Source organism: Caenorhabditis remanei, chromosome II (genome assembly GCF_010183535.1).
Source record: "Caenorhabditis remanei strain PX506 chromosome II, whole genome shotgun sequence".
Classification (NCBI taxonomy): Eukaryota; Metazoa; Nematoda; class Chromadorea; order Rhabditida; family Rhabditidae; genus Caenorhabditis; species Caenorhabditis remanei.
This window is the reverse complement of record NC_071329.1, coordinates 11,421,334-11,444,554: the sequence shown is the minus strand read 5'-3', so window position 1 is coordinate 11,444,554 and position 23,221 is coordinate 11,421,334. Positions and strand designations below refer to the sequence as shown.

The 23,221-nt window shown below is 38.9% G+C and overlaps 10 protein-coding genes across 10 annotated transcripts; 7 read left to right on the top strand and 3 right to left on the bottom strand.

Moving 5' to 3' along the window:
* Positions 1-63: 63 nt before the first annotated feature.
* On the top strand, positions 64-693 carry GCK72_006134 (uncharacterized protein; the record flags this gene model as incomplete). Its single annotated transcript, XM_003108811.2, has 3 exons — positions 64-149; positions 198-432; positions 484-693. 3 exons carry the CDS (start codon positions 64-66, stop codon positions 691-693), a joined length of 531 nt encoding a protein of 176 aa, XP_003108859.2.
* Positions 694-840: 147 nt separating this feature from the next.
* Positions 841-2,459, top strand: GCK72_006133 (uncharacterized protein; the record flags this gene model as incomplete). Its single annotated transcript, XM_003108829.2, has 6 exons — positions 841-1,092; positions 1,142-1,291; positions 1,338-1,482; positions 1,527-1,772; positions 1,820-2,187; positions 2,247-2,459. 6 exons carry the CDS (start codon positions 841-843, stop codon positions 2,457-2,459), a joined length of 1,374 nt encoding a protein of 457 aa, XP_003108877.2.
* Positions 2,460-3,466: 1,007 nt separating this feature from the next.
* Positions 3,467-6,115, top strand: GCK72_006132 (uncharacterized protein; the record flags this gene model as incomplete). The annotated part of the gene is made up of 8 exons (XM_053725491.1): positions 3,467-3,539; positions 3,585-3,710; positions 3,756-3,973; positions 4,024-5,131; positions 5,177-5,288; positions 5,335-5,805; positions 5,852-5,986; positions 6,034-6,115. 8 exons carry the CDS (start codon positions 3,467-3,469, stop codon positions 6,113-6,115), a joined length of 2,325 nt encoding a protein of 774 aa, XP_053589685.1.
* Positions 6,116-6,435: 320 nt separating this feature from the next.
* GCK72_006131 (uncharacterized protein) lies at positions 6,436-7,590 on the top strand (the record flags this gene model as incomplete). The annotated part of the gene is made up of 5 exons (XM_053725490.1): positions 6,436-6,495; positions 6,539-6,759; positions 6,813-6,885; positions 6,931-7,065; positions 7,111-7,590. 5 exons carry the CDS (start codon positions 6,436-6,438, stop codon positions 7,588-7,590), a joined length of 969 nt encoding a protein of 322 aa, XP_053589684.1.
* Positions 7,591-7,669: 79 nt separating this feature from the next.
* On the bottom strand, positions 7,670-8,707 carry GCK72_006130 (uncharacterized protein; the record flags this gene model as incomplete). The annotated part of the gene is made up of 2 exons (XM_003109039.2): positions 7,670-8,518; positions 8,567-8,707. 2 exons carry the CDS (start codon positions 8,705-8,707, stop codon positions 7,670-7,672), a joined length of 990 nt encoding a protein of 329 aa, XP_003109087.1.
* Positions 8,708-9,172: 465 nt separating this feature from the next.
* Positions 9,173-10,455, top strand: GCK72_006129 (uncharacterized protein; the record flags this gene model as incomplete). The annotated part of the gene is made up of 5 exons (XM_053725489.1): positions 9,173-9,418; positions 9,500-9,670; positions 9,718-9,838; positions 9,887-10,059; positions 10,105-10,455. The coding sequence occupies 5 exons, from the start codon at positions 9,173-9,175 to the stop codon at positions 10,453-10,455; spliced, it is 1,062 nt and encodes a 353-aa protein (XP_053589683.1).
* Positions 10,456-10,634: 179 nt separating this feature from the next.
* GCK72_006128 (uncharacterized protein) lies at positions 10,635-11,504 on the top strand (the record flags this gene model as incomplete). The annotated part of the gene is made up of 3 exons (XM_053725488.1): positions 10,635-10,883; positions 10,930-11,139; positions 11,349-11,504. The coding sequence occupies 3 exons, from the start codon at positions 10,635-10,637 to the stop codon at positions 11,502-11,504; spliced, it is 615 nt and encodes a 204-aa protein (XP_053589682.1).
* A 306-nt stretch (positions 11,505-11,810) lies between these two features.
* Positions 11,811-15,020, top strand: GCK72_006127 (uncharacterized protein; the record flags this gene model as incomplete). Its single annotated transcript, XM_053725487.1, has 11 exons — positions 11,811-11,885; positions 11,946-12,124; positions 12,171-12,597; positions 12,644-12,784; positions 12,833-12,969; positions 13,015-13,398; positions 13,444-13,688; positions 13,736-14,202; positions 14,246-14,762; positions 14,814-14,956; positions 15,000-15,020. 11 exons carry the CDS (start codon positions 11,811-11,813, stop codon positions 15,018-15,020), a joined length of 2,736 nt encoding a protein of 911 aa, XP_053589681.1.
* Positions 15,021-15,490: 470 nt separating this feature from the next.
* GCK72_006126 (uncharacterized protein) lies at positions 15,491-18,306 on the bottom strand (the record flags this gene model as incomplete). Its single annotated transcript, XM_053725486.1, has 8 exons — positions 15,491-15,563; positions 15,611-15,812; positions 15,861-16,780; positions 16,853-17,562; positions 17,680-17,811; positions 17,855-17,967; positions 18,016-18,196; positions 18,244-18,306. The coding sequence occupies 8 exons, from the start codon at positions 18,304-18,306 to the stop codon at positions 15,491-15,493; spliced, it is 2,394 nt and encodes a 797-aa protein (XP_053589680.1).
* A 913-nt stretch (positions 18,307-19,219) lies between these two features.
* On the bottom strand, positions 19,220-19,744 carry GCK72_006125 (uncharacterized protein; the record flags this gene model as incomplete). Its single annotated transcript, XM_053725485.1, has 3 exons — positions 19,220-19,286; positions 19,340-19,549; positions 19,596-19,744. The coding sequence occupies 3 exons, from the start codon at positions 19,742-19,744 to the stop codon at positions 19,220-19,222; spliced, it is 426 nt and encodes a 141-aa protein (XP_053589679.1).
* Positions 19,745-23,221: the final 3,477 nt, after the last annotated feature.

Below are 23,221 nucleotides of genomic sequence, written 5' to 3'. Positions count from 1 at the left end.
TCTACGCGCATTTCAACTCAAGACAAAATTTTTGTTTCGTTTTTAGTTTTTTTCTGTTCAGTCATGGGAGTTGATGAAGCTTTAATTAAAAATGCACAAAAAATTGTTGATCGCTTGATACGACAGTTAGCCGAAATCGAAAACGAAAAGTGAGTCACGCAAGGAATGTAAAAATCGTAATATTTATCTTATTTCAGAGAGTCATTAGACGATCAAGAGTACAAAACGCTGCGTGAAGATACTATCAGTCAATTACAAGAGTATGGAACAATTGTTGAACGGCTTCAGGGCGGTGACGTCTCGTTAATTGATGATCTTACTGCAACCAAAATTGCTATTCGAGCGGCGATCAGTAAAGCGTTCAAAACACCTGAAGTAATGGCTCTATTTGCTGGAAAACACACTGGATTGCTTCGAGAAAAACTCATGATGGTTTGCTAAAAAATAACTCGCTTAATGCTGAAGATAATAATGTATTTTCAGACAGAATCAAACTATCGGGGAGAGAAAATTTCGAAGCAAGAATATCTAGAGCGGAAGTTTGAGATTTTGATGGCGCTGCGAAGATTAGAAGAGAAATTAACAGATGATGAGCAAAAATTTCTCAGAGATCGACTAGAAACTCCTGAATTCCAGTTGATTGAAGCAAATGCAAATAGAATATTCAGCGGCACCTTGCCCGCTTCTAATTGAATAAATTGTATATTTGTAAATAAATAACTCGTCAATTAATTTCGTTAAGTTGAATCTTTTTTCAATCAACGGTTTATTGCCGTACTAATTCTTTTATTTTTCGGATAACTTCCTGAACATGAGTAATAACGATTGAAGGAGATCGCGATGAGTGCAACAAAAAAACCAAAAAAACTAAGACTTGACGACAAAACTGAAAATGTTTCTCATCCTTGGCAAGCTTGGTGGCATCCAGACAAAAAACGGAAGTTTTATAAAAATTTGGAAACGAAAGAGAGCATTTGGGATCATCCAGATACTCTGAAAAGAAAAGAAACTCCATCAGCGTCTTGTAGACAAACCAGAAAACGAAAAGATGATGAGAAGAAGCCACAAGCTTCAATAGAAGATGACAGAATGGTAAATTGTTTGATTTCTAAATTAGCTACTGAGATATTTAAAATTTAAGGAAGTTGACGTGGCTCCTCCTCCAAAACGAAAAGCTGTAGAAACAGAAGAAACAGATGAAATAACCTCAAAACGTCCGAGGAGACATTCAAGTGTGGAAGTAATTGAGAAGCGCGATTCGAATCGAGAGCAAGCTTCGAGTAGCTCGACAGTATGAGTGCATAGTTCACGTAATCTCTATTATTCCGTATTTTCAGAAACCACAAGCGAACAGCATCCTGCCACGCGTTCCATGGGCTCATAAAACTCGCCCAATAACTAAAATCCCATATCGTGCATGTGCAATATTCGACACCTGTGCCCTTCTCGAAAACCCTTCTGTGCTTAATGATTCTGTTGAAAGTAAGTCTGTCGTCTTTTAGTATTTACTAGTTTCAATTTTTCAGAACAAATTCTCACTATCATTCCTTACGCGGTTCTTTCTGAACTGGATGGACTCAAAAATTCTGAAAGCATACGAAGAGAGGCCAATATTGTTAGTAATCGAATCCGAGACTTTCAAGAGGAGAAAAACCATTATTTACGTGTTGAAACAAGCGTCGAACAACAAATAAGAATTGATGAATTTCGTCCAAACGAATCCGTAAAAGATGATGCTATACTGAAAACTGCACTGAGAATCAAAAAAGAAAGTAGGAAATGAATAATATCTTTAATATGTAATCGTGTTTATTTGCAGTTTTGTCAATCGCCTCCGCCCTGAAACTCAATGATCGAGCTGTTCTTTTAGTCACTAATGATAGTGTTTTATCTAATAAAGCGCTGACACACGATCTCACTGTTGAGAATGTTAATGATTTCATGGATATTATTAACGGTCGTGTAAAGCAACATAAACCTTCTGACAGAAGAAGTAATAGTCGAAAGACTCCTCCGAGAAGCATTCGTTATGATGAACCACAAAGGACTTCGCGGTCTAGTGAAAGGCAGAGACCGTCGGCTGCAGTTGAACGTGTCAAGAAACAGCGTGAGGTAACAGATTGGATTCAAGGAATGTCAAAGAAGGCGATTGATCAGAACATTCGTTCAGAGAATAGAAATGAAAAAGTAAGCTCAATAAAACAAACCATAGATAAACACGTAAATCTCTTCGTACTTCTCTTCAGGCTCCTAATAAACCTCGCCCATCAATCCCATTAGCCGATGAAATTGTACCATCAACGCCAAAACCGATCAAAACTGCTCGATCATACAATCATCACACATATCAGCCAAGTAAACCTGTGAAATCAATAGAACTTGATAGAAGTCGCCCTCAAATGCCATTGAGTCTTTCCGATGATGAAGCTGTTACCGGTGACGATATGGATTGCACCTAGTCAATTCATTTTCAACTTGTTGTGTTATTTTCACCCTATCTGGGAGATCTCATAAAATTTACCATTCCTCAGTATACTTTGCATGTGAGCATTTTTAATAAACAATTGCCCAAGTTCTATGAGAAAGCTTTCCAATCCGAAAATCTCAATGTACCGGTACATCAATTCTTGCTGATTCAGGGCTGAAATGGCTCTAAACATACATTATAATAATATTAGCCTATACGAATTATTAAACGTGGATATCGTATTTTATAAAGGAAGATTTCTGAAAGGTTCAACAGCCTTAAAGAGTTTACTACCCAATTTGATCACACTGCCCATGCTTGCCAATGATTTTCATGGGAGAAGTATATATTTTTCCTCTCAAAAAATTTACGGAGGCCCTGCAAATTCCGTGGAAGAAATTTTCCGTGGAAAAAATTTTCCGTGGAAAATGGGCGGAGTCTGTTTCGCAACGTAGCCGCGCAGTTTTTTCCCGAATTATTTTTTTTTTCAGGCGAAGGAATTTCGCTATAATTTTTTCACAAAAAAGTAGCGGCACCCTCTAAGATACCGGCAAAATTATAAAAATTATTCGCATTTCATGAAATCAACCAGTTTCAGTCAGCTAACGATTCAGGAAAAACTGCGCGGCGATGTTGCGAAACAGACTCCGCCCATTTTCCACGGAAAATTTTTTCCACGGAAAATTTCTTCCACGGAATTTGCAGGGCCTCAATTTACGGTCTCACGAATAGCAAGCGTGCTCCATTGTCACGTTCGAGAGATGTGTGACGCAGAGAAGGCTCGACAGGGAGGCCGTTTTCTACAAAATTAATGTTTTATTTGCACTATGAACTAGAAATCTTCTATCGATTTTTTCTCGTTTTTGCATCAAAACAATGACTTTTTTATACTTAAAATCATTAAAACCTTTCCAAACTACATTACAACATTATATTTCGTAACCTGTAAACTTTAATCTTTTTCATCATTATGTTTCATGTTTAAAAAAATTTCAGGTAATGTCCGGAACCGCAAGTTTAATTCCTACTTTGCCGGCAAGCGGAGATTCACATCATCGAGGGCTACATAGTCGTGAGTTTGATTTTCTACCTACCTTTTCATCAGTTGAGATTTTAGTAAAAAATACGCGACGTGGGACCGACAATGAGCCACTTCTTCGTTTCCGTGAGGCGAAAAAAGTTCTACGAGATGTTTATGGAGAACTGAAAGACAATGTTGCAGAACTGGAAGGTGTATACAAAGGCAAGTCTATAAACACCTGCGTCATTGAGAATTTTAAAACTCCAGATATCAAAGAAAATGACTTCGTGAGTATTGAGCAACGAGAAGAGATCGAAGCAATACGTGATTCTATCAAAACTATAATGGATACATTCCAAAGAGATAACATGAAAGTCGTATTCTTTGGAAGAACCAGTAACGGAAAGAGTACAACAATTAATGCTATGCTTCATGAAAAAGTTTTACCGCAAGGAATGGGCCATACGACGTGTTGTTTCCTACAGGTAATGAATGTCTTCAAAGAATTTGCACGCGAAGTCATAATTATATTCAGGTTGAAGGATCAGAAGAGAATGTCGGTCACCTGCAATTAGACGATAATCCGCAGAAAATCGACATGAAGATGCTAGGAAAAATCGGACACGCTTTGAGTGATGAGAATTCAGATCTTCCGGCTATGGGGCAGGATTCTCTTTTGCGAGTTTTTCATCCCAAACAAACAGAAAATGGAGAATGTCGTCTTCTTCAAAACGACGTCGTCATACTGGACAGTCCTGGTGTTGATCTTTCTCCCGAGTTCGATAGTTGGATTGATAAACATTGCTTAGATGCTGATGTCTTTGTTCTCGTCTCCAATGCTGAATCTACGTTGACACAAGCAGAGAAAAACTTTTTCCTTCGAGTTTCAAAGAAGCTCAGCAAGCCAAATGTTTTCATTCTCAATAACAGATGGGATGCCAGTGCCGCGGAGACTGAAAATATCGAAGACGTTAAGAAGCAACACTTGACAAGATTCCGACAGTTTTTAGTTGATGAACTTGAAGTATGTTCTGAAAGGGAAGTCAATGACAGAATTTTCTTTGTATCATCAAGAGAAGTGCTCGAATCCAGACTGAAGGCTAGAGGACTTGTTCAAAAAGCATACCAGGCAGAAGGACATGGTACCAGGGCCTTGGAATTCCAAAATTTCGAAAGACATTTTGAGCAATGTATTTCCCGTTCGGCTATTCATACCAAGTTCGAAGCTCACAATCGAAGAGCTCACGAAATGATTGGAAAAATGCGCCTCAATTTGAATAGTGTCCTTACATCAGCTGCTGAGCAAAGAAGTAAACTTCAGAACAATCTAAATGAAGCAACCAGAACTTTCAATGAATGCCGAGTTAACTTCACTCAATTTGAAAAAGCTTATAGAGAGCAAACGGAACAATTAAGAGCTGAAGTACATTTGAAAGTTTCTGCTGATTTTTTCGAAGAAATAGCACGACTTGATGCAATTATCGACCGATTCGATCAACCTTTTGATGGCAGTTCTTCTGGAATGGCAAAATACAAACAAGATTTAGCAATTTTTGTTGATAAGTGTTTGAGCAGCGATCTAGAAGCCCGATGCACAGGTGGACTCATGTCACGAATTTGGAATCTCGAAAATGATATGTTCCGTAAGTTGATTTTGAAGATGATTCCTGATTAGAGTTGATTTTAAGAGTATGTGACGAAGATTCTCGCTGAGCCATATCAAAACAAACTGGAGGAAGTGTGGCGGTATCGGGCCCCATTCAAGTTCAGCATTTGTGTGGATGTTCCTGCTCTTGTCAAGTAAGTATACTTTTTCTGTGTTTACATCAATTTTTCTAATTTACAGTGATTTCCATGAAGATCTCGAATTCCGTTTCACCTTTGGTCTGCATGCAATGATTCGTCGTATTATTGCCTATCGCAGCGGACAACCGGTCACTGCTATTAATACAAATCTTTTAACACCTTTGTCCTTAAAAGCTCAAAGTGAAAAAAATGTTGTACGAGATGCAGATTCAAATGCTGCTGCCGAGGAGCAAGCAATGATGACACAAATGGTATTGACATCGGCAGCGTTTTTAGCAAACGGAAGTCTCGGAGTGCTAGTGATTGGGGGAATCGTTTACAAAGCTGTTGGATGGAGAGTTATCGCTGTCGGTGGAGCTGCTTATGCCGGTCTTTACGCCTGGGAACGCATGCGATGGAATTCTAGTGCAAAAGAACAACACTTGAAAGAACAATTCCGATCGCACTTGGCAGCTCGTATGCAGCAAGTCTCCACAGCTCATACTCATCATTGTGAAACTCAAGCAATTAGGTATGAAAATTTGAACAGTTCACATGTCTCAATTTGCTTTTTGCAGAGAAATGGATCAAGTTTTCGATGGTTTGAAATCGACTGTCGGAGGTGTGCACCGTGAAATGAAAAACGACTTGGATGGTCAGAAAACCGAAATTGATACTGTAGATTCAACAATTCGTACTCTAGGAACTATCAAGTATGCAATAGAATCTCTTTTCAAAGTTTTCAAATTGTTTGTTTCAGGGGAAAAGCAGTATTCTTGCTCCGTAATCTCGAGCAGTTCGCTTCTTCATATCTTCGTTCCGACTCACCATCCTCGCCGTAAACTCGATTCCGGTCAGAACTGAACAAATTTCTGTATTGGTGCTTCTCATTATTCACTCAGTCGCATAGCTTTTATTTCGAGCGAATGACATTTGTTTCAATGTAGATATTTCGATGAGCTCTTCTCTTTTTAGGTTTTTAGTAGACGAAAATTGTAGTCTTTTTATTATGATATTTAATTGACCCGATTTTTTTTGAATAAACTTTTGTGTCACTTGTTTGAAATTTCTTTTTCTGTGTAATTAATTTGGTTGAGTGTTCAAAAATGTAATATTTGTGTTGTTCTGAGAATTAGAGATATTAACAAGCCGAAATTTAGTAATGAAAGAGGACGATGAGGACGGTGGAATATCAGTGGAATTTGATCAATGTAGACAAGAAGTATGAATTCACAGACTAGAAAAATAAAATCCATTTGTTTCAGGTAAATTTTTACACGTCTTGTCTAGAAGATCGAGGAGATGATTGTGGAGACATATCGAGATCGGATTCGGCAGTTTGTCTCAACTCTGCACGAGATCCATTTCCAGCTGTTTTACAAAAATTCAATTCCTCTCGGCGGAATCACCAACTACGAACTTTTCCCGAAATAAATGTGAAAATGTGTCAAGTGTTGAGAAAAGAAATGGAAAAACAAAGGAACGGGTAGGTATTTACAAACTTGTCAGTTCCTTCAGACGAGAAAAAGTTGATTTCAGAACGGACAGCTACTTACTCACACAACAGAGATTATCAATTCACCTGATTGATTTTGTGGATCTACCCCTCAAGGTACATCTTTCCGATTTTCTTGTGTTGCTCAACAAAAAATTTTAGAAAAATACGGAACGTCGAATTTGGACTGATCGGGTGACTGTTCCTCTGTACACAATGACAGAAAGTGGACTCGATGTGAATTCTGACTATTTCTTTCCTATGGAATCTCCTTATGCTGCTATTCAAAAATCATATGTAAGATCACTTTTTCAAAATAAATATCAAAAAAGCAACCTTCAGCTGCGATCTCTAGCTGACAATCTCACCCGAAGTCACCGAAAACTTATTGAAATTTGCGATTTTGTGGAGAGATGTGGAGAACACAGTCAACTTATGCTGCCTACTCTTATCGCTGTTCTATGTGATTGGGTTAATGGATTTCTTCGAGATCATACGCACAAGTTAGATGAATTGAGAACGGAACGACTTGCCGATCCACTTCTAACTCTCGCCCGACTGAATCCGATTATTGAAGATGTAGAAATTGTGAGATCGATGATTGGTGACGACGCAACAAGACATGTATGGTTATGGGAAGATATTGAGGCATCGTGGAATCGAGTTTTCTTGTTAACTCAACATGAAGCTATTGGGAAAAAAAGAAAAGTTGTGGAGAAGTTACAACAAAAATGGATTGGATCTCTACTCTCAACAATGGACCATATCTTCGAAATTGGAAGAGTTCCTGCGGGAATTGTGCATTTTGTTCTACATAAGTAAGTCCGTATTTTTTTCTTTCAAAAAAGGCACTTCGATAAAAAGTTTATATAAATAAGCGAAGTAAATAAATATAAATTGTCTAGTGACGTCTGTTCTTGTATCCTTGGTTGGCGTTGACTGGAGCACTCTCTTGTCTTTGTGGGCATGGGCAGTACTCGGCGTCGGTTCCTGGTTCTCCTTCCTCTCCCGCGGCTCCAGCAGCTCCGTTCTCTCCATTGTCTCCATTCTCTCCACGTGGTCCACGCTCTCCTGGTGCTCCTGGAATTCCTTGAGCTCCAGTGTCTCCTTGTGGTCCTTGATCTCCTGGCTCTCCAGTTGGTCCGGAGATTCCCTTTGGTCCTGGAAGTCCAACTTGGTGCTCAACATCAGCTCCTGGTTCTCCTTCAGATCCTGGTTCTCCTTGTGGTCCGACTGGTCCGACTGGTCCGAGAGTTCCTGGTTGTCCTGGGGTTCCGTCACGTCCTGGCATAGCTCCTTGTCCACGGGCTCCGCGCATTCCACGGACTCCTGGCTTTCCTGGAACTCCTGGTGGTCCTTGTGGTCCCTGTGGGCATGTGAAGCATCCAGCATATTGTTGAGTTTGAGCTTGAGCGTCGTCAGCATTTTGTCCGTCGATTCCTGGAACTCCTGGAATTCCATCGATTCCGTCAGATCCCGGAGCTCCCTTTGGTCCGGCTGGTCCAGCTGGGCAAGAGTTATCAGCCTGGCAGTTGCACGAGCCTCCTGGTGTTGGTTCTCCTCCTTGAGTTGGGTTGAATTGTGGTGGAACTCCGACGACTCCTGGGAAGCTTCCTGGGGTCATTGGAGATGATCCTCCTGGGAATCCTCCGTGTGGGGTTGGGTTAGAACCAGCAGCTCCGTATCCTCCGTATTGACGTTTGACACGTCCGAACTTCTGCATGTCACGATAGAGACTATCAGTTTCAGACTGAAATTATTTGTATATAGTTCAAAATATCAACAACTTTGATCCTACCTTCCAAATATCCATCTCAACGTTCATCTCATTACGGATATCTTCAATGTTGTAGCTAATAGTTTGGACTCCATAGATGATGCACACGATGGAAATGGCTCCGAAGACGATAGCTGCATAGGCAGAAGTTGTCGACGTCATTGTTGGGACTAGACATACATCTCATCCCCGTCATCTCTTTTTATACTTCTTTTCTAATACGGTCAGTCTTCATTCGACCTGTTTTCAGATTTTCGTCACCAAATTCCTACACGTCTCTTTTCAAATTTCTAGGGCGTTTTTTAATTTGATTGACATACGAAATAGTGTGTCGAAATGAGAGATACAACATACGCATTTGCATAATTCCTCCTCATTTCCACTCGAATGACCATGAGATAAACCGGGTTAATATCAGTGTGAGATAAGTGATAAGTGGCGATGTTTGAGATTTTGTTAGTTAACGAATAATCTGGAAAAAGATAATTTAGTATTGAACTATCTTCAAAATACTAAAACAAATGTAGATGAGCTTTTTTCAGTGATGTGAGACCTGACGCCGAAATCCTGCTGTGTCGAAATATCACGGACGTTGGTTCTCTTCTTTGGGATGAAGAACTGATTGAAATGATTCTGGAAGCGGTTAAGTGTCGAATACGGATTGGAATCATCGAGTTTCCCTGTAGAACCTTCACAGAAGCATTTCATTCAATTTTATCTGCTACGAAGTTCAAAAAAGATCTTCTACCATTCGATGAGTTCAGAAGTTTGTTTTACGATACATGTCTGAATTTGAAGAATAGATTCGCTGATGAACTACTCGAGGAGTTACATAAAAATAATCGTTTTGTCAACTTATGGGTTGATTTAGAGGCATGTGATATAAATAAACTGATAAGAAATAGTACTATCAGTTCGGAGAATTGATGGGTTTCTGACAGAAACGTTTTTCAGAATATTGTCATCGGCTCCATTTCTCAACAATATGCAACAACCGTTTTCCGATCTGATTCCAATGTCACCAACTTTTCGGACGCTTTCTGGTTAGCATCAAGAGGTCGAATGAGCAAAGAAAATATTATGCTCTTTTCCTGGATTGCAACAAAATCTGAATTCACGTGCAAGGTATTCTAGATTGTCTCATAATAATGTTTAATTGTTGTAATTTCCAGCTTGGTCATTTGCTGGCTTCGTTTATTCGACCTGAGTTCATCGAAGTAATGAACCAATGTATGAAGTTTGCTCACAGCGCTTACCGTACTCGTGAACTTTTAGTGACAATGGCGAATGATAGTGAGTTCTCTAAACCAATAATATACTAAACAGAAATCTCGTTTTTAGAAAATCTGATGTGTCGAATGAAATGCCCGCAATCAACTCTGGATATTTCGAAAGCTCATCAAAAAATAAACGGAGTAGACAACATGAATCGAGCACTTCGGACACGACTTCGGTTTTTCGTCTTCACACTGGAACAAATTGTTTCACATTTTAGAGAACTTTTCTCTGATAAAGTAGGACTTTGTTTAATCTGTTTCATATATTCTACTTTTTCTCAGGTCGTATACGTGTTCAAAACGAAACGAGAGGAGATTCTTAATGCAACAAGCTTAAAAGAAGTAGAAAATGCCATATCTGACGGTCATAAAAAGTTATCAGATCTTGTCATTCGAGTTGGAGTTCGACGATTCGTTCATGAAACGATGGACATGTTCATGAATATGACAGACGAAATACGATTGCGATCCGTATCCAACACGCTTGACCTTGATTATCTTACAAGATGTGAGGAAAGTGTTCGAAAGAATCTTCAAACTCTTCTATCACTTCATGAACAGTGGGGCAACGACAAGGATTCAATTTTCTTCCATTTATCTGTTCGGCTGGGAAAATTGAAGATGGGATCCTGATATCTCTTCAATGCCTTATATTCCATTATTTGCATAATCATTTTTTCATATGGGTATTCAGAATAAACGTATATCAACTTTTTGAATTATTTGGTTTTCTCGATCACATTGTTTTCTCGCAATCAAACTACCTTCTTATATTAAAATTATAGAAATAATTGTTTTTAATATGCTTTCAGATGGCAGAGTTTGCTACTGGAATGAGACAGATTCGAAAAACTATCAAAAAGTCTGCCGAAGATATTGCATACATGTCCTCGAAAGGAGGTTTCAACAACGATCAAGTCAAAACTACAATGATAGATACATATGTAGAAATGGTCGAAGAAATGCAGAAATTGGACAAAGAAGGACAAAAATTGGAGGAAATCATCGAGGTGTTGATCAATGATCTGAAAGATTTGGATGATGATGATGATGTTCCAACTGTAAACATTACGTGATTTTATATTAGTACTGTATTGATTCTTTCAGCGCTCGCGATATGATCAACTCTACAAGGAGGTGGCAAAAGGCAAGAAAAATGTGGCCGGTGATAAACAATTCTTCAAAGATATTCTTCGCGGTATCCGAAATGAGGATGACGAAACAGAGGATGGTGAAGAAATGGAGGTTATGCAAGTTCAACACAGCAGAAAAGATCCAATTTCGAAAAAAGATATTGTGAATCCCGTAATCAACGAGGTATGTGCATTTGTTCATTCGGCTTCTAAATTTCAACAAGCTGTATGATTGACACGAATCATTGAACAAATAAACTACCTGCAAATGTATGACTCAATCACTTATTGGTCATTCAAGAGTAAACAGTGATTCTGATTTGAAAGTTGATAATTTCATACATCCTTTTCTTTATTCATACCCACAGTTCCTACCTAACATCTTATTTTCAGGCATGCAGCCATGTCTACGATCGTGATTCAATTTACGAATTCGCTGGAAAGAAGCGTTCAATCAAATGTGCGATGCAAGGTTGTTCTGAAACTATCACTTTGTCTAAACTCATCAACTACCCCGAATACTGGAACAATATAAAGCAACAGCAATAAAAAAAAGAGCTGATATCATCTTTAAATTAATTCCTTCTTCAATTTCATAACTCATATATATTGATCTCTTCCACCCGTCGCTTCTCATTTCTTTTTTCTATCGAGCGTGATTCTTTTTTCGTGTTGTTTCATAAACATTCGATACGTTCTCTCTTCGTTCACTGTCTCTCCTCTCGGTGGCCGAAAAAACTAGTTTTTCGTGCGATGAGTCGTTGAACATACGATGCAAATACTCTTTCTTTCTAAATCTCTTCATTTTTCTTACATTTGAATAATATTTAAGATTCAGTAAATCAGATCGTGTGAATGTCTGCGACGGCGACTATCAGTCCGCCAGCTCGTGAACTCAGGACTTCTGCAATATGTGGATATTTGCATCGGGTACAGTTCAAATCGAAATAATAATTTCAGTGGTGTCTGCAAATATGTGTGTTTTTGCAGATCGAAGTTCGTTCGATTGGTTTGATAACTCGTCGTCGCTACTGGTTCGCTCTCTGTGACTCGACTCCTTACCTCTATTGGTACAAAGATTCAGATGACATCAAATGCATTGGAAGGGTCTCATTGAGTGGTGCAGCATTCACATATGATCCCAAAGAAAAAGGACGATTTGAAATTCAGTACGTTTGAATTATTGAATTCACATCGAAGCCGCCTGATTTTCAGCTCCAACAACGAAGTTATTGTGTTAGAATGTAGTTCGGACAAGCAACGGAATGAATGGATGAGGGCTCTTCAAAGTACAAGAAAAAGAAGTTGGAAAACAACAAAATCGCAATCAGATTCAAGTCTAGATATATCTTCGTTGACTGGCAGAAACTCTTCGGCTGTTCTCGAAGAATACTCGTCTCCGTCTCCGGTCCCTCCACCTAGAAGTCCAAAACCAAAGAAGAGAACTCAGTTTGCAACCGAAAATCTGTCAGAATCAGCAGAAAGTTTGAATAGTTCGGAGAATACTCAAAGTATGACTGAAGAACTTTGTGAGGTGACAGAAGAGGTTGAAGAACCACCAACACCAACAGAGGAATCTTCGACTGAGTGGTATTTGAATCCCAACGGACAATTGAATGAGAGATCTCTTCAAATGCCAAAAGTGTGTTGTATATCAATTTGATCTAATTTGGTTATCTACATTTCAGACGATAGAAAGTCCAGAAAGTGTGCTTAAACGACTAGCTGATCATAGCATTGAAGCTCCGTTTCGTGCGATACGAAGAAATCTTTCGAGTTGGAGAGGCAGTCGTCAGAATACGGTAGATGAACCAGTAGTTGGTAGTCGGGTGAGTTGTAGACAAGTTGTCAATTTATCGACATTTTCGAAGTTTAAGAAAGGAACAGTGTCTTCAGTGGATCTTTCACCAGAAGAAAAAGTTATTGAACTGTCAGACAAGGTTTCAAGTCTCGAAGAAGTCGTCGATTCGCTTAGAGCAGCTTTATTGCTTGCCCAGAGGAATAATGAAGCATTGTGAGTAATAAAGAAAACAAACTTTTATGATTTTTAAAATTAAAGAAAGAAAATAGAGGATATGGGGGAGAATAACGAGGAGATGCGTGAGTATCTTCTCGAAAAAGAGCGTCAAGTCACCGAACTTCACATTTCGAACAGTATGAATGCGCGCCGTGTACGGGATCTTGAAGATCAAAATTTGAAGTTAGAAGATACGATAAATGATCTACAACAATCCGTGGAAGCATTCCGAGAATCACTTCGAACTAAAGAAGAACTGATACTTCGAATGTGTGAAGAGGACCATCGGGAAGATCTTTTGGGATCAATTTCTGAAAGAAGTTTGAATGTATCGACTGATGCGAATGGTATTGTATCTGATGTTGAAGTTCCTGAAGGAATTCTTGTTGACGTGTCATCGGTGGATTGTGAAGAAGCCACTCGCAGGTTGATGAGACCTTTTTTACTTTTTATGTATGTTTTCATTTTTAGAGTTCTGGACGAAGAAAATGTTCGTGATATCGGTGAACTCCAGGATCTCGTGGATGGTTACCGTACCCAGAATCAATTCTTGAATGCTGAAATTGTTGAATTACATGCTATCATTCAGTCTTTAGAAACTCGCGAAAAGAAGCTGATTCGGCAGAATTTCGATCTTGAAGCTTGTTACTATCAGCTGAAGAGTAGATATCTGATGGTGTTGAACCATTTCAAGTCCCCAACGAAACCTGGTAAAAGTAGGTTATTTTCTATCAAAAATAATGGGAAGTAAAACAAGTTTTAGTAATGGAACCTGGCGTTCTAAAAGAACTTCTGGAAGAATCCGCCCGGACACCTCGTGAATCGCAACAAAATTTGACTGATCAACTTGGTTTTTATAACAAAGACGAGTTCTCTACAAGCGATGATCTACTGGATACTGCGTCATTCTATATGAAGAAAGCCGGAGATATTGTGGAAGCAACGAAACTGGAACAATCGGAAGAATACATGAAATGGCTGCAATCTTGGGATTCGTTCCTTGTGAACAATACAGTTTCTCGTCCCGTCGGAATCATGTCATCACCAGATCTGAAGACTTTGATTCGGACTGGAGTTCCGCCAGCATATAGAGGGCGTGTATGGAAAAGTATTGTGACTCATTGGGTGAAAGATAAGCAAGCAGAGCTAGGCAACGGATATTATCAGAGTATGCTGAAGAAAGCTGGAACAAAAAAACAAGATGGAAGTTACGACGCTGCAATAAAACAGGTAGATATTTTTCTTCAGTTCGGTTTAAGAAAACATTTTCCAGATCGACTTGGATCTTGCTCGTACACTTCCAACGAATAAGCTATTCGATGAACCGGATTCTGCGAACATTGAAAAGCTACGAAACGTTCTTTACGCCTTCAGATACCATAATTCGCACGTCGGTTACTGTCAAGGACTCAATCGTCTTGCAGCAATAGCCCTTCTTTATTTAGATGAACAAGATGCATTTTGGTTTTTAGTGGCGTGTGTTGAACATCTTCAACCTGAAGGATACTACACAAGTTCGTTGATAGGAGCAGTTGCCGATCAGAAAGTTTTGCGAGATTTGGTGGCTGAGAAACTTCCGAAGTTAGCTGCCCATTTGAGATCACTGGAAGTCGATTTATCACTTTTCGCTCTTTGCTGGTTCTTGACGTGTTTCGTAGACGTTTTGCCACATTCGATATACTTGACAATATTCGACGCATTCCTCTACGAAGGAAACAAAGTTCTGTTTCGATTCGCTCTGGCATTACTGAAAATTTGTGAGCCGCACGTTCTTCAGTGTAAAACTATTGGTGAGACTACAGTTCATAGTTCAAAAAAATGAATTCCGGTGACATTTTTAGGAACAGTTCATCAATGTCTCAGCAAAGCACAAGACCACATAACTGATTTCAAATCACTGGCTCAAGTTGCATTCAACGAGATGAACCCGTTCCCACAGAAAGCGATTGAAACGAAGAGACAGTTGTACGTGACGCAGTTGAAAGTGAGTTAGAAGCAGTGTTTTCATTGGAACTTCATATTTTCAGGACTCTGGTCATTGCATGTAAATTGGACATACGCACATCCTGTACATCAAATCTGTAATTTCTTTTGTATATCAGCATAATTATATTTTTTCCTTTCATTTTTCCTTCTAATCTCTTTCTGTGATCCGATATTTCCTTAATCAACTTTCTTTACGGTTCTTTCTTTTTCATCCCGTTTTCCATGTGCTAGGGTCCTCACTAGTCAAAATTGTGACTGAAAACATACAATACACAACATAAAATTCATTTGAAAATACTTGAGACATACATATTACATGCTTTCTACATTACTCAACATTATTGCTCTGGTTTTATATTCTAACAAGTGAGAGTTCAAATTCGGAAAGTTCACAAACTAAATAATTTAAAAAAAGAATAAGGATAAGTCAATAAATTATGTCGATGACGTGGCACGGGAAAAAAGGTTTGGGCAAAGTGCGAAGGGGATGACTGGTTTTTTAAAAATATACTAAATTCCTAATTTTCTAAAACTAATTAAAAGCAGATCCGAAGTCTGCGAAATCAGCAAACCCTGCGGGTTGAGCCGCCTGGCCTTGAGATGGTCTGAAAAATGCAACACGTTACACCATATAATTAATCAAAGAACGTACGCAAATGGATCATTAACTGGCGTTTCTCGAGCCGACTTCGGAGGAGCTGGACGAGGGGGAGCTGGCTTGGCAGGAGCAGATGAATTGAAACCAGCATCTGGAGGGAAGCCTCCCTGAGCAAATGGATCAGTTGGAAAAGCAGCATCGAAGTGGCCAGATGATCCGAATGGATCAACTTGAGCAAATGGATCAGCAGCAGGATCTGAAACGCAGACATTTAGTTTTATTGAAGTAGTATATTGAAACTTACTTGATCTAGCAGAAGCGAACGGATCAGGTGGTTGTTGTACATGATTTTGTGATGATGCACCAGCAGTTTCTCCGTAAACTGTATCATCTGATAACAAGGTTTGATCGATTACAGATGACAATAAATGCGGTTGTGACCGAAGAGTCTCCGCCATTTCTGCTTCAGGTTTTTCGACGGCGGCCGAAACTGTTTCAGTCAGTTTTGTTGTTTTTTCGATTGCCGCGTCCAGTCTTTCCATCTGAATTTGGTCTCTCGCTTCTTTTCTCTCTAATGTTGTCAGGTCAGCAACCATTTGTTCTCGTTGAGCAGTTTCTTTGACGATTTCACCGCGAACAGTTTTGAATTGATTGTCGAGCATTTCGATTTCTCTCTTCAATTCTTCCATTTCTTTTTCATCATTTGCTTTGCATTCCTCTGCATTTTTAGCTTCTTCATCAATTTGTTGCATTCGCTTTTCAGTATCTTCTTTCTTTTCTCTCTGTGCTTTACATGCTGCCTCCAATTGTTCTATTTGTGTGTCATAGTCATTCAATCGTCTCGTTGCCTCTGTTTTCTGTCGCTCCAGTTGCTTGACAGTTGACTCAAGAGTGGTTAACTCTACTTGCAAATTCTTGATTCGAGAGTTTTTAACAGTCATATCTGCTTCTAATTGGACAACCGCTTCTTCTGCTGTTTTTCTCTCAACAACCATTGATTGAATTGCTTCTGCAAGTTGTCTCATTTCTTCGTTTTCACCCTCCAAAGCTTCTTTTATTTCCATTGACGTGGCTTCTGGAAGTTGCGGTGTCGACACGGATTGTGCTGGTTGATGAGTGGTGACGGTAGACTCGGTTGGAGGACGGAAAGATGGTGGAACAAGACGTGAAGGAAGTTCTGCTGGTAACGGCTCCCCACGTTTTGCCATGTCAAGCAAGTACATTCTGAAAATTGTTTGGTTTCGCATTGTAAAAGAAGAGAAAAAATCAACAGAGCATGGTGTTAAATCCACTCACGTTAATGAAAACTGTTCCAAATTAAGCTGACCACACTTTTTGATATCAGCCAAAGCCCAAACATGAGCCAATATTTGAGGGCTCAATCCAGTTGTCATCATCGGTCCTCTCATATCCTGACCATCCACTAATTCGTCTCTATTCGTATCAGTTTGAGCGAAATGATCTGCGTAATCTGCGGTATGAATCGGCCATTCTCCACCAGAAAATGAATGAATCGAATGTGATGTTGAAATTGGTGTTGAGGCTCCACTTGTTCGAGATCCGTTCACATGAGGTTGAGAAGAGAACGTACGGCCGACTGGAGGTGGTTGAGAGCGAGGCATTGTTGCAGAATATGATTGACTCATGTTCACATCATCCAAAGAAGTCACAGATCCTGCTCTTGATCCCATCATCGGGCGTGGAGGATGGGGAGGAGCAGCGAAGTTTGGAGACCTTTGAGCGAACATTGCTTTTGATGAATGAATGAGGTTTGGTGGAAGTTGAGCAGGGATTGGATCAGATTGAAGTGAACGATAGACGAGATGAAGAGCAACAGACATTTCAATTCGATCGAGATTTCCATCTTTATCCTGATCGGAAAGTTCCCAAATTCTCGCAAGAGCGTGAGCATCGAGTCCTGAATTCATAAGAACAGGACGGACGTGAGCGCCAGAAAGTTTTCCGTTAACCGGGTTGAGCGATTGGAAAATCGAATCATATTTAGCCTGAAATAACCACCGTCTTTTGAGGTAAATACTATGATGAAGGCAATCAGAGAAAACTAAGAAATATCTTCTACTTTTTTCCTTCCAAATAAAATTTTTAGCGAAAATAATGCCAACCTGATCGTTAGGTGTAATTGGCCAGTTTGGAGGAAATTCCGATGGTGGATGAGCCGGAGATGATTGTTGAGAAGAAATTGGATGTGAATATGATGGATGTGGAGGTGGTGGAACAGGAGGGGCACGACCAGGCTGAATGAAACATTTTTAAAGGGAAGCTGGAGGAAAATAATACCGAAGGGAATGAAGGCTGGAAGTGATGTTGCATGCTCGCTGGTGGAACAGGTGGACCAAATCGAGGTGGTTGAAGCGATGAATCGTAGAGGGAGGAATTTGCAACTGGTTTCCCTGAAATAAAAGTTCTTCTAATTTTCAGTTAACAACCATTTGAAATACCTTGTTGAGCTGCTGCTACCAATTTGAATGCCACGAAAGCTCCTCTTTTGTCTAATGATCCAGTTTTTTGCGAGTCACTAAGCTCCCAAATTTGGCCGAGCATCGGCATCGGCAGATTAGACTTTTTGAGGAAATTGGCGGCGTCGGCGGCTCCTATTCTTGGTGCACCGTGAGGGTTCATCTGAAATCAGAGATTGGCATCTTGTTAAAATGTTCTTGATATCCCACCTCTGAGAACGCTAAATTGTAAGCATCATTATGCGGCGTTGCTATCGCATATGAATCGTCCATTTTGAGCTGCAAAAATCGGATTTTTGTTACGAACTTATTATGAAAGATTAGAGGAAAGCGGTCAGCATCGATATACTGTTAGAGTAGATTTTACTCGTTTAAAAAATACATTTTAAAAAAAGCGCGAGGTTATTCCAAATGTAAAATGATGAATGTAGCAATTTTAACCCCGGATTTACGAAAAAGGAAGACGAAAGCGTAAAACACATCGAACTTTGGCATGGAGAAAAGAAGAAGACGTGGTGAAGAATAACGACGAGTGTCTTCCGAATGTCGGCTCTTTCTCTACTTCTCTTTTCTCTTCTTCAGCACTCTAGTACATCGATTTTCCGTTTCTCTTAAGCTTTCTTTTCCTTTTTATGTGGGTCCTTTTCTCTTTTGGTTCATAGAGGAAGAGAAAAAATATGCAAAGGAAAAGTATTGAGTTTCGGTGGGAAGAGGTGCATGATAATGATTACAAAACAAATATATCGATTGTGTGAAGTTATTGTGTTTGAAGGGGAATGTTTTAAAAACTGTTATAAGTTTTAGGGACCGAAAAGTTAGAAAATAAAGCTGGGACAGTATTTCAGTGAGTAAAAGACCAATCTCGAATGACTAATCGCCGCAGTTTCCCGTCGCAGTGTTTACAGAACACGTTTTGTGGGTTAATCTTATTCTGGCAAAAATAATTGAATCAAACTTGAACTGAATGTCGTTTCTGAGGGTAAACAGAATTTCTAAACATGAAATGGGATGAAGCTGGAAATTTTGAAGCAGAAATCTGGTATATTGGAAATACGCTCGAGCGCACAATCATTCTTCAAATTTCCAGGACTTGAATTTACATTTTTTTATCTTGAATTTACACAACACGAATTGTGAATGAAACTTAGAAAAAAGTTTATTCTGATTATGTTTTATAAAAAGATCTTTACATTTGAATGTGAAAAACAGTTGATGATGATGGGTTTTTATGACTGTTGAGTGTGTCGTTGATTCTGAAAATTCGGAATTGTTCGAGTAGTATTTAAAGAGCACCCCAAAAACTGACAATTTCTCGATTTTTCGAACTTCAGCTTTCGGAATCGCAGTTTTCGCTTCGATTGAGGTCATAATGACTGCCTTCTTCTTGTCATCGAGTGCAACGAAGTCTTCAACTTGAACGCTATATGTTTCCCTCTTTTTAGAAGAGCGACGGGAACGAACAGGAGACAACGGAACACGCGTCAAGATTGGAGAACACGAACGTTCGGATTGAACACTAAAAGTTTAATAAATGATTAAAGAATGACTGATTTTGATCTCACGAGGATGGACAGTCTTGTTTGGATCCAGGCTTTTCTCCAACTGCATCAGAACGGAGGTTTTTGAGATATGCAGCGGCTTGAATGAATGTTTCATCGACTTTCAGAAGGATATCATTAAATGCATCGGTAGCTCCAATGTATTTTGACATTTTTGTTGATAATGCTCTTCCAACTATCAGAAGAATAATAGAAGAGAATAATGGAGAACGGGGGCGTCTTTAAGAAGATCAGATTCCTAAAAAGTGAAGTTCACGTGAAAAAGTAGAACATCTGTTTTCTCGAATTTCCAATCCAGTCCCATATGTGAAGCCCGGGTTACTTATGGTTACTGTAGCTATGTCATTCAAATAATATACACGAAATCAGTGACACATTGCTCGAAACAGAAAACCCTAGTTGATGGTGAATTGATTTTAAAGCGTTTCCACATTTCCGAGTCCCTCTCAAACCACAATTTCTTCCACCTTGAAAATCCTTCGTCATCTGTTCACATGACTCAATTCTACCGTAACCACTTTACACCTGGGATCTGACTCATTTCAAAAGTAATTTTTCAAAAATCCCATTAACCCCTCATTCCTTCCTGATCCAGATGTTTGTCTTTCTACCCACAAAACTTTTTTTCAATTATCCAGGTGATCGTTTTCGTTGACTCCAAACACACACAGAAGCGTCATTTACACTTTCTTTGCCGTCCTGACGCCTGATTTATGAAGGGGATAATCACCTTCTGATAGTTGAGTGTTTTAAACGAGACGAGGAGAAGAAAACAATGATGATAAAATGAGCAAATGAAATAGAATGAGATCGTTTGTGGTGGAAATGTGATGAGATTTCAGAGTTGATTGGTCTGGTTCCTCAAGGAAATACAGAACGCTGTTTCATTGGGTTCCTTGTGATTTATTTTCAGAAAAGAATCCATTTTCAGAGTGTGACGTCACAGTCTACCATTCTCCAACTCTTCTTATCAATTTTAAAATACAACCTTTTGAATTTCCGTATTTTTAGTGATTCATCTACAAAACTTAACACATCATTCCTCTAGAACCACACCCCGATTTGTTTTTCCTTAAAATACATTTTCAGCATTCTCTGTTTAATGATACTTTGTGTCATCTTTTTTAACGATCGAATGATAAAAATAGTGCTAGAAGTGAGACATAAGAAGTGCGGAAGTGAGCTGAGTTCCGTCTGAAACTGATGAAATTCGGATGAAGAAAGTGTTTGCAAAGGTGTGAAAAACAGGATGGTTGAGCCATGGAGTTATCATAAGCGGATTGTTTCAAAATTTGCAGGAGAAATAAAAACTGGTAGTAATGGTCAGTTTTTGTTTTTTCTTCCAGTTTTTTTCAAAAGCCGACCCAATCACTTACGAAGTATATTTGATATTCTCGCCTGAAAGTTTGTGTCACAGGATCTTTTCCAATTTTTTTTATTTAATTGATGGTCTCTAGTCGTTTCCATGAATCAAAACTTCAAATTACTTACTCTTTTTTATCTATACAGCCTATTTTAAAACATACCAAAATGATCATTTCCTCGTTTATAAAATTCCCGTTTCCACCTATATTTACCCAAATGAAATCCTCGTTGTCTAAAGAAGCAAATTCTCACTTTTTCGTCATTTGTGAGCAAATAAGATGTCTACAAGGAACATCACAAAACAAAGTGTTAACAGAGTTACATCTTGTTTTTCTTTCAATTGGCTCATTCTCACTCTATTTTTTTTTGTTGATTTTTCGTTTCAATTTCCTTCTCTCCACCTTCTTCTTTCTTTCCTAAGGTGCATTCTATAAATCAATCTGGTGGTCCCCAATGCTTTTTCAATGAGACACAATTGGATTGTGAGAGGGATTCGAAGAAAGAATGGGCGGAGAGAAGAATCAAATAGTTCAAAGCGATTGGCTCTCAATGTGTTCACCCTGTCAATTTCATTTTCAGTTTGACGATCATTGAATCCTCTTTTAGAATTAGTTTCCTCTTTTGATGAAGCCGTCTTCTCACTGACACTAATACCAACGGCGCCTCGTCTGATCTACAGTAATCCTATTGTCATTTCATGAACTTCGAACTACAGTATACCTTCGTTTTTGAATTTTCGCTTTTAGATAAGACTACCCAACTATGTAGAAGTATCCAACAAGTGTAAAAAGTACAAGAAGACAGCTGACAAAACAAGTCAAATTGTACAATTCCTGTTGAAACTTTACTCAAACAAGATGCGACCCTTTCTAACAAAAGTGTCAACTGAGGTGACTCTTCCACGTGGTTAGGGTATGAAACATGTAATCTCGAGATACTGTAGCTTCAGTTAGACCATGCTTCAAAGACTTCTGAGTATCGCATAGTTATATATTTTATAACGTAGTGGATCATCACGACTTTTTGAAAAATTATCTTCTGAATTTCCTCTTTTTTAAACCAAAGATGAATCTACCAGTCCGAGGACTATAGCGATACGGCCCAAAGACCGGTAAGGATCAGCCTAGTTATCATGAGATATTAGTATTTCTTCTTTGGGTCAATGTGTTCTTATCCTTACAGTTTCGGTTTAATATAGTTTTCCTATAAATTCCTTTCTTTCGATTGCAACGTTGCTCTTCAACAGTTCGTTTTTTAGTTTTTAGTTTCTTTTCTACAATCAACAACTAGCGTGCCAATTACTTCACTTTGTGTTCTGCTCATTAGTTTAATTAGACTTCACTCTCTTCTTTTTTGGGTTAACTCTTCATATATTTTTGTTTTCTTATCACTCATTTTCTTCGTTTTATTCTTGCTTGATACTCTATTAGTGATTGCTCTCTTCTCTTCGAATCGAACTGATAACCTCTCACCGCCCGCAGCGAAGAAGAAGAAGAAGGGAGGAGAAACGAGGGGAGGACTGGACAGAATTCATGGAATGCTCTCTTCATCATTCCATTCGTTTTGACGTCAAAAATGCGTGATTCTTCTCGGCTCGTCTGCCTATTTCAGGCGTTTTCTTTCTCTGTCCAGTCAGTCTGCCCTTTTTATTCATTATTGTGTTTTATTGGCTGCCACTCACTTGACTCTTTGATTCACACGTAATGTTTATATATTTTGTACTCGGTTTGCAAGAGTTAGTTGTTGAACTTTCAAGTACTTTTAAGTATTCTTTCTACTGTGTAGACAGTTGACTATTCTGGTTTATTGAGAATATTATGAGTTTGATTAGTCACATGTTTCTGCTTTGAGAGCATACTGTAACTCGTCTGACCTCGTTGATATCATCGGTGCATAAAACGATACGGGTCCCATTTGAAGACTTATTCAGTAGTTTTTAATTGACCCCGAGGTAACTTTCGTTTTGGGAAAGTGGGGAAAACCTCATCGAAAGCATGGTTGTAAATAGTTGACTATATATTTTATGGCTTTTTTCAAAGTCGAACAACAATATTTGGGGTTTCCTAACATCACAAAATGTTCTTACTGTAGTGTAGACTAGACTTATATTTAGTGTCATTAAGTTTCAAAAAGCAAAAGAGACGGAACGACATTAAGAGGATTTATCATTTCAGCAGAAAATGAAACACCAAATTGACACTTTACCTTAAATTCTTAAGGGTCTTCGTGTTGAAAGAAGATTCTTCTCCGTTTTCTTTGAAATT